The sequence below is a fragment of the Alosa pseudoharengus genome, unplaced genomic scaffold, assembly GCF_046254945.1.
Source record: "Alosa pseudoharengus isolate Yale_2024_CS ecotype anadromous, Long Island Sound unplaced genomic scaffold, YU_APseudo_1.1 YU_APseudo_1.1_scf_1, whole genome shotgun sequence".
Classification (NCBI taxonomy): Eukaryota; Metazoa; Chordata; class Actinopteri; order Clupeiformes; family Clupeidae; genus Alosa; species Alosa pseudoharengus.
In genome coordinates, this window is record NW_027468564.1 from 20,602,362 (window position 1) to 20,612,117 (window position 9,756).

Here is a 9,756-nt window from a genome sequence, read left to right on the forward strand (position 1 = left end):
CTGCCTGCTGCCTCCCTCCCAAAATAGAGAGCTATCACTAGACATGATTTTGGATTGAATGTATCTTTTAAGAATGAGCGTAGCACTCTAGAATCTTTGGTTAACACTAAGTTAGTAAATTAGCTTACGGAAGCTGGCAGGCTAACGGTAGAAATTAATTTGACGGGTGGCACATATATCAGACCAGACACTATCAATGGTTACAACAATGGTATAATTAAAAACGACCATTATTCGGCAATTCTAAGATATCTTAGAAAGCGACAAACATAGTTTTTTTCAGTTTTGATTAAACTTGCTGCCGCACTTGCTGCCTTACTCCCCAGTTAGATATCTTAAAAGGCAGCAGTTTTCCCCATTTTGAACAGAGCCATAGACAGCCAGAGAGAGAGCAGTTTTTGCAGTCTACATTACAGCTGATGTCTGAGTATAATGTTAAATTCAAAGTGACAAGACTTTATTTAATTAAAATGCTTAATATTGAGTATAAAATGTATAACACAACATATTTACTTTGTTCATTTATAATTTCAAAACAGATAATGCTATTTTGTGGAGAGTTATGTACAATCATAATGCCAGTCTGAAGAGTAGGTTTGAGAACACACCAGAAGGTGTCATCAAACCAGGAGCTGAGATACGCCTCAATAAGACATACACTGAGCTCTACATCACAGAGGGAGAGAGTGAAGGGGTGAATAAGGAACATGAGCTTTGGCAGGTAGAGTCAGCATCTAGATCTCAAACCATAAAAGACACACCAATCAACTGCAACAACATCTTCAAGCCTTTACCTGGTCGGAAAAAGCACATTAGAACTGTGATGACCAAAGGTGTTGCCGGCATTGGAAAAACTGTCTCAGTGCAGCAGTTTATTTTTGATTGGTTAGATGGGGTAGCCAATAAAAGTGTAGACTTTATATTTCCCCTTTCTTTCCGTGAGCTGAATTTAATCAGGGGTGATCAGTATAGTTTTCAAAGGCTCCTGCTTTACTTCCATCCTGAGCTGAAGATGCTGAATGGTGGTGATGAATACAAAGACTGTCGGGTTGTGTTCATCTTTGATGGTTTGGATGAGAGTCAAATTTCACTAAACTTCCAGTCAAAGAATTTGGTGTCTGATATTAATCAGACATCATCAGTGGATGTGCTGGTGACAAGCCTCATTCAGGGAACTCTGCTTTCCTCTGCACTCATCTGGATAACCTCACGACCAGCATCCGCCAGTCAAATTCCTGCTCAGTACATCGACCAGGTTACAGAAGTACGAGGATTCAGTGACCCACAGAAGGAAGAGTACTTCAGGAAGAGAATCAGTAATGAGAGTCATACCAGCATAATCACCTCACACATTAAGGCATGCAGGAGTCTCCACGTATTGTGCCGCATTCCAGCTTTCTCTTGCATTGCAGCCACTGTGCTTCAACAGATGCTGGAACAGGAAAACACCCAGGAGTTCCCCAAAACTCTGACTGAAATGTTCATGTGTCTCTTGATTGTCCAGACCTCTAAGGGAAATGGTGAATATCAACAACACAATAGGATTGAGAACAAGGAAATCCTTAGATCCCAGAAAGAAATCATCCTGAAGCTGGCAGAACTGGCTTTCAAGAATCTCAACAAAAGCAATACAGTGTTTTACGAAGAAGACCTGAGAGAGTGTGGCATTGATGTCGGTGAAGCTTCAATGTACTCTGGCATATGCACTGAGATCTTCAAGGAAGAATCTATGCTTCACCAGAAGAAAGTCTACTGCTTTGTATATCTAAGCATTCAGGAGTTTTTAGCAGCACTTCATGTCTTTGTGTCCTACAACAATCAGATGGAGACAATCAAACCATTTTTCTCCTTGGAAGAGTCGCTAAAGTTTACAATAGCCAATGTTCTGGAAAGCAGGAATGGGCACCTGGATCTTTTCCTTCGCTTCCTTATGGGTCTCTCATCAGAGAAAAATCAGAGACTTTTGAAAGGTCTACTGAAAAACACACACAGCACATCGAAAAGCATTAAGGAAATGTGCCAGTACATTAAAGACCTCGACAGAGAGGATCTCTCTCCTGAAAGATGCATCAATCTTTCCAACTGCTTATTAGAAATGAATGATCATTCCATCCATGAGGAAATTCAGAGATTTCAAAAATCACCAAATGGCTTCAGAGACAAATTGTCTCATGCTCACTGTTCAGCACTGGCCCACATACTTCTGATGTCTGAGGAGGTGCTGGATGAATTGGACCTGAACAAATACAACACATCAGATGAGGGACGCAGGAGACTGATCCCAGCTGTGAGTTGCTGCAGAAAGGCACAGTAAGTTCATCTTACATTGTTTTGAATCTTATTCATAGGTCAACATTGTCAATTATAATTATGGTTATGGTTATACTTATGGTATTTAGCAGACACTTTTGTCCAAAGCGACATACAAATAACAACAATACAAAGTTAAATTTAACAGTAAACGGTTTAAAAAGTTGGTTAGACTATATTAAAGAGAATAGCAATAATAAACAACAATGTCAATGTCTCTTCAATAGCCTAATTAAAATAAATAAATATTATAATATACAAACCATAACGCATAAGAAACGTTAAATAAACTAAGTGCATGTTGAACAGATAGGCCTTTAGACCCCTCTTGAAAGACCCAAAACTATCACAGGAATGGAGAGTCATCAATCACGAAAGTTGGTCATCAATTACGACCCCAATTACGTACCAATCTAGTTGGGGTCAGAGTAATTATATTTGTTTTACAGAAAATGTGTTCATTCACCATTTTGTCTTACAGACTTCTTGGCTGTGGACTTAACAAGATGTCCTGTGAAACAGTGATGAGATGTCTGCAGTCTGCTAACTCCTTGATACAGCTGGATATGAGTTGCAATGCTCTAGGAGATTCTGGAGTTCATCTTCTTTCTGCAGGACTAATTAGTCCCCACTGTAAACTACAAACCTTGAGGTTCGTAGACGTGATGATACTGACATCTTGTATTTACTGAGCCTTTGTTTTCATAATATATAAATATCAATATTGAGAAAGAATAAACTTGGTTCCCTAGTCCACTTTTGTAATTTTGTTTACTATTTTGTTTAATTCTTCTGCATTATTCATATGTAATGCTTTCCTATTGTAACTATTATACATGTTTTGCCTGCATTCCATAAAAAATAGTGTTTTACATGAACACATATGACATGATTGATCTTAATAATTATTTGCCCCTTTTTGGAGACTTTCAAATCTTCATGCCAAGGTTAGTTCACTGTGGCCCTGCAACTAGATTTTTTTTTTTACAGAACACCAAGTTCCCTAAGTATTCTTTTCCCCCATTGTCTCATTTCTCATTTATTGTGTTACAGACTTGGTGACTGTAATCTCAGTGGTGAATCCTGCAAGCCTTTGGCTACTGTTCTACAGTCAGCAAACTCTCTTATAGAGCTGGACCTGAGTCACAATGACCTTGGAGATTCTGGAGTTAATCTTCTCTCTAAGGGACTTTCCCATCGCAATTGTAATCTGCAGATATTAAGGTTATAGTGATACACTTTATCTTACTTTAATGAAATTCATTTCTGAGACAACCCCACAAATGAAGGCTATTCAAAATTATATTAGCATTATAGCACATTATTAAGATAATCAACAATTAATCGCAACACTGCATCTTACTGTAAAGGAAAACTCAGTTATGTTGAACACACCACTATGTTTGCATTGACACTCTTCATTTGACCTTGAATTTAATTTGATACAGCTTCACAGATGTGGCAAAGTGGTATTACATTAGAGGTGGCCAGTGCTATCTGGTTTGCATGCTAGCATTAGCAGCTAACACACTTTTAGACTGGTGAATGGTTGTTTATGATATTTCTTTATTTTTCACCTTTTGTTGTTCTGTAAGCTGTACCTGGATTTTCTTTTGAATCCTTTGTATTTATACAAACCCTTTTTAGTGAAATAAAATGTTTTATTATGTCTTGAGAACATTGTGCAGTAGAGGGATGTTTAATGACCCCCCCTCTCTCTCTTTCTCTTACTCTTACTCAGGCTCTCTGGTTGTCTTATCTCTGAGTCTAGCTGTTATGACCTGGCTTCTTCTCTGACTTCAAACACCTCCCATCTAAAGGAGCTGGATCTGAGCTACAACCATCCTGGGGAATCAGGACTGACACTTTTATCTGCCACACTGGAGGATCCTCGCTGTAAACTGGAGATACTTAAGTACCTACACCTGTAGTTGTATTCTTTAGCTTTGTATTTGTGTATAATTAGTCTTAAATGTTATTTTGAAGATTTCAAAAACAATGTTGGAGATATGTAAGGGATAATGTATAGAACGCCGGTCATTATTGGGAATAAAAAGTCCCGACAGGGCGAACCGGACCCTGACGTGCCAGCGGAGGGGTCTTGCTTCGCCCTGAAGGGACTTATTTTCCCATAATGACCGGCGTTCTATACATTATCCCGCTTATTATACGGCTACTTGCCAAAGCGAAAAAATAAACTCCACGATTTGTCTCTTTACACTTATTTGTTACCGTTTTGTCGTGGCTTTTGCTGAGAAACAAATAGTTCGCAACACACGCTGAACTTGAATCAAACATTCTTTAGATCAAACGTCTGCTTTCACTTCCAAGTTCCAATCCAAGAAGTGACCGGACTACTTGCAGAGTGATATGAAAAACTTAAATCAGCAGCACAAAACCTGTTGCCATTGACAGCGGTAATTATATGTTTGCAGCGGTAATTACATGAAAATATTTTACCGTAGAACGTTGGGAAATCCCATTCAAGTCAATGGAGCGTTCTACTAGCATTGTGAAGAGCCGTATAATAAGTTTGAGATATAATAATGGTGGAAATAATGGTGGAGAAACCAAGGAAGCTGGAGATGCTTTATCTTATCTTGCTCCAAGGAAGCTGGAGCAAGATAAGATAAATACAATTTATCAAGATAAGATCAAACTCCAAAGCTGGAGATGCTTTATCTTTTATCACTTAACACCAGGGGCACCACTAAAGGTTTTGGGCCCTATGAAAAAAAATGTTGGGTCCCTCGGACTATGAACATTATAGTAAGTGGCGTTTGGAGGCCCCTGTCAGTGCCCTTAGAATTGTCCTAACCACCCCTCCCCCTCTGACAGCACCCCTGCTTACCACTTCCTTCCTCCCCATACTGACTATCCCTCTCCCTGGCTTGAACTGTTATTCTATTATATGTGAGTAGCACTTATTGCTGCACTAACAACATCCTAGTGGCACTGTACCTTCATTGTATCTTGATTGTTGTAAGTTGCTTTAGATAAAAAGCATCAGTTAAATGACTTGATTTGAATGTCATACAATTTACACATTGAATCTCAAATGCCCACCTCTTGTATTATTTTTCCTCAGTACGGACCACAGTGCAGAAATCAGACTCAGACCAGGTGTGCGGAAATGTAAGTCCTCAGGTGTTTCTCCAAATGTAATCGATTGGGATGCTTTTATCATGTACTCAGTGTTACAAAAACAGTAATGTACTGTATTACACATTACTCGCTACTGTAAAAAAATGTTATCCCTTACATTACTTATTTACTCTCTATGGAAAGTAATGCATTACATTACTGTTGTGTTAACACTACTCTAAACCAGGTTGAGCTGAGGCCTACCAGGCATTTCTTAAAGATAGCTGATCATTGCTTTGTCTTATTGAAACCTGCCTTCAAGTTCAGAAACACATAACCTCAATGCTGCTTTTAAAATAATTTAACTGCTTTGAGTGAAGTGCGATCTCGAGTTGTACACCTTCTGTCATTAATACTAGATGCTCTTGTAAAAACAGTGGCAGTCCTACCTTCTATAACACCCTGAAATTTTTTTTGGAGGCAATTCGTGGTGTGATTGACTTCAGACTAGTTATTAGTTGGTTGTGCACTGTTTCCCACTCTCCTGCTCAGTAGTAAGCTAAATAATACTCTGATGACTTGTTTTTTGCAAATCTTCTTGTCGCGCTCCCAGAAGATGCGTACACACACACACCAGTGGCGATTGCTGCTCTTTGGATAAAAATGGTCAATTATTAAATTAATATTATTAAGGTGCTATATTGTTCTTTGAGGGCAAAAAGTATCCCAAAACCCAGAATAGGCCGAAAAGTAGGCTATAGAGTTGGCATGGCAGACATGGCATAATGTAGCCTGACTTAGCCTAAATACACAACCAAATCAAAAGCAAGTCACAAACTCTGTAACTCCACATTACGGTTTTATTTACAGTATGCTATTTATAAAGACAAATAGAAACCGACTGTATTGCTCCCAAATTATGAGAATTTGTGCTGCAACTTGCCTTGCCTCTCGACTTCACTTGCCAACACTAACGTTAACACATCCCTTGAACTTGAACCACTTCCTGTCAGATCGCGACATATGCTGTCAATCAAAAAGAGTCCAGCCTCTATGACGGTTCCTCCAATCATCATACAGAAGCTCTGCGTCCAGGCCATCCCACTGTCCCATTCACTCCCAGAGACGCCGTCCTTCCCTGGAAAATTACGATTTTGTGGCGCTTGTCCAATAAACGTGTAGCTTTTCTGCACTGAGATCAGCCCACTCTGTAGTGCCATAAGTCCAGTGAAGCCGAGCGTCTATGGTTTTTTTTACATGGTTTTTTGATGGATCGTGTCATCACAGCAATGTATTACAGGTGCGAAATCACGATAAATGACCGGCAAAACCTTATTGCTGAACAAACTAGCCATGAAGATGAACACGTTTTTAGCATGTTCTAGTTGGAATAGTAGGCTAGAAGCTAATGTAGGCTGATAGTGTTACTTGATGCGATTTTTTAGAGGAGGCTGAGCTTCCCCTGTAGTCTTAGTCACACACAAACACACACACACAAACACACTGATACCGCAACATTTTGAACGGCTGATTTGTTTTATTCGGGTGAATATTTAGTCTTTTATTTGTAGCTCTTATAAACGGCCTGATAGTAAATAGGAAAGCAAAGAAGTATCATCTAAAGCCAAGAACACCGTCTCAGAAGCAGTGTTGTAGGAGATGGCCTGATTCCATGGACCTTGCTCATGACAGGGTAAAGCACACCACTCAGGGATGGATTACTGCACGGGCCTACCGGGCCCAGGCCCAGGGGCCCAAGGGGTCAGGGGGCCCTGAAGTAGAGCCCTGCACTCCCGCGGGAGTCCCGCGGGACTCGCGGGACCCAACGCAAAGCAGTGCGACGCGGGACAAATATTGAAAGCTCCTTGCGGGAGCGGGCGGGAGGGAGAGCGCACAGCGCGGGTGCGGGCGGGAGCAGTGATAAGCGGCAGTCCCGCGAATTAAAAAAGTGTTTTAAAATGTAAAAATAAAATCATAAATTACCTATTGGTCAATGTATATCATATATATAACACAATGTGCTGGATATTATATTTGGTAGCCTATCTATTAATAAACATTTTTGAATGTAGATTTGCAGATGTGTAATCTCGCACACATTTCCGATTCCGTTCTGCTCTTCCGTATTCTGGCTCTTCCGTTCTGCTCTCCGATCATGGCAGAAGAGCAGAGCTCCTCTAGCGAAACAACACACAATGCTTCAGAAATAAGTGCTGGTCTAAAGAGAGGTACATTCACCGTGAAAAAATCGAAAGTTTTGAAATCAGATATTTGGAAGTCATTCTCACTCGTGTATGACGCAGAAGGAAATCAGTGTTTAATTCCTCAAACCAATGTCAATAACTGTCTTGAGCAGTAGGTGAACGTCGGAATCATGCGGGAATTGCGGGCGGGAGCGGGACAATGTATTACAGTTGCGGGCGGGAGCGGGACTGAAAATCATAATTCTTTGCGGGAGCGGGCGGGAGCGGGACTGAACACTGCGGGAGCGGGCGGGCGCGGGACTGGAAAATCTGTCCCGCGCAGGCCTCTACCCTGAAGCCCAAGCCTTTGCATGAAATCATTGCCTCAATATCAACAAATCAGGATGTAGGCTATGAATCTGATTGAATTTAGTATTGGCCATCCCCAAAATGCACCAGAATACAGGAAATCACATCAAACAAATTAAAAAAATTCTGGGGGAGGACCCCTAACCCCCCCCCCCTCCCACATATACAACAATAACTGGGGGGGCCTTAATACATCTTGGCCCAGGGGCCCGAAAGCTCATAATCCGCCCATGACACCACTGCAACATATGTCTCCACAGCTTGAGGAGAAGGATTCCTATTTCCTAGTAGGCTCAAATAGGAGAATAAAGTAATCTTTGCTCACACACTGTTAGGAACTGTAGGGCGATTACTGAATTTAGAGCAGTAACACATTACACTACTTGTTACTGTCAAATGTAATGTGATTACAGTAAAGTGTTACACCCAACTCTGCATGTACTTGACTGAACTAGTTTACAAAATTAAAGAAATACATGTAAAGTAAAAGTAAAGATACAGAATAAAAATACCATACATAAAAAGTAAAATGCATTCAGTGTGTGTGTGTGTGTGTGTGTGTGTGTGTGTGTGTGTGTGTGTGTGTGTGTGGAGCTGTCATTACCCAAATGCTGATGAAGACATTCTCTCTTCTCTTGTCTGCAGATGCCTGTGAGCTCGTGCTGGACCCAAACACAGCAAGCAGACGTCTCACTGTTTCTGATCAGAACAGAACGCTAAGAGGTGTGAGTGAGAATTATCCTGACCACCCAGACAGATTCCACTATTGGCCTCAGGTGTTGTGTAGAGAGGGCCTGTCTGGACGCTGCTATTGGGAGGCTGAGTGGAGTGAAGGTGTGGTTCATGTAGCTGTGGCCTATAAAAGCATCAAGAGGAAAGGGAAGAATGATGACAGTCGCTTGGGATGTAATGCCAAGTCCTGGAGTCTACGCTGCTCTCCTGACAGTTACTCTGCCAGACACAATAATGAACGCACTGATATACCTGCCCCATCCTCCGGCTCCAGAAGAGTAGGAGTGTACCTGGACTGGCCAGCCGGCACTTTGTGCTTCTACAGTGTCTCCTCTGACACACTCACCCACCTGCACACATTCTACTCCACATTCACTGAGCCCCTCTATGCAGGGTTTATGGTTTATTATGATTCATCAGCATCCCTGTGCCAGATCACATGACCTCTTTATGCTGCATGAAGGGATGGGAAACAGATGTTTTCAAACATTGTTTCGGGACGTTGTTCAATTCCATGTCACATGATTTCCCTTGACTGAAGCCCCAGAATGTCTTGAACAAAAGCAATCCCTGTTGCTTTGTTATCACAAATGTTAGTTATCGTTATGTCGTCAGTATACTCCTAACATGATGTTATAGCCATTTTCATTGTTAAAGTCTTGAATGTTATTATTTATATGTATTGGGAAATTCGTTTGGATTAGTTTGGAATGCTTGCAATAACTTAGTTGGAATTATAATTTATTTTTATGTATTTATTTATTTCTGTGCTTAGCACTTTAAGGGCGCACAAGCGATGGGTGACGTAGTGGGAATGACTGCATATGGGGCTGGTGCACCTGAGGTCAGGGGGCATTGAATGCGATTGTGCTTGGTTACAAACATTTTTTCGACCACACTTTTCTTTTACAAACCACTATAAAACAGTTATTTCGTTAGGACCTTGATGTGGACTAATTTACAACAAGTTTTCATTTACTTTTCGTTGCTGTATGGACCAATAAACATTATTTTTTGCCACGTAAAGGAGAAGGTGCGTTAATCCTGCCAGGCCTATCGTTTCACTGCCACAAAGAAC

At 40.9% G+C, this 9,756-nt stretch overlaps 1 protein-coding gene across 4 annotated transcripts in view; it reads left to right on the forward strand.

Annotated features, from left to right (window-relative positions):
* LOC143122840 (NACHT, LRR and PYD domains-containing protein 3-like) overlaps nt 1-9,310 on the forward strand; it is a 29,464-nt gene extending 20,154 nt beyond the window's left edge. For all 4 annotated transcript variants that reach the window (XM_076283751.1, XM_076283760.1, XM_076283778.1 and 1 more), the window contains 6 exons: nt 540-2,310; nt 2,792-2,962; nt 3,364-3,534; nt 4,052-4,225; nt 5,399-5,445; nt 8,592-9,310. In XM_076283751.1, the coding sequence (XP_076139866.1) occupies nt 540-2,310; nt 2,792-2,962; nt 3,364-3,534; nt 4,052-4,225; nt 5,399-5,445; nt 8,592-9,121 (2,864 nt within the window). In that variant the 3' untranslated portion in view covers nt 9,122-9,310. The remainder of the gene's footprint in view (nt 1-539; nt 2,311-2,791; nt 2,963-3,363; nt 3,535-4,051; nt 4,226-5,398; nt 5,446-8,591) is intronic.
* Nucleotides 9,311-9,756: the final 446 nt, after the last annotated feature.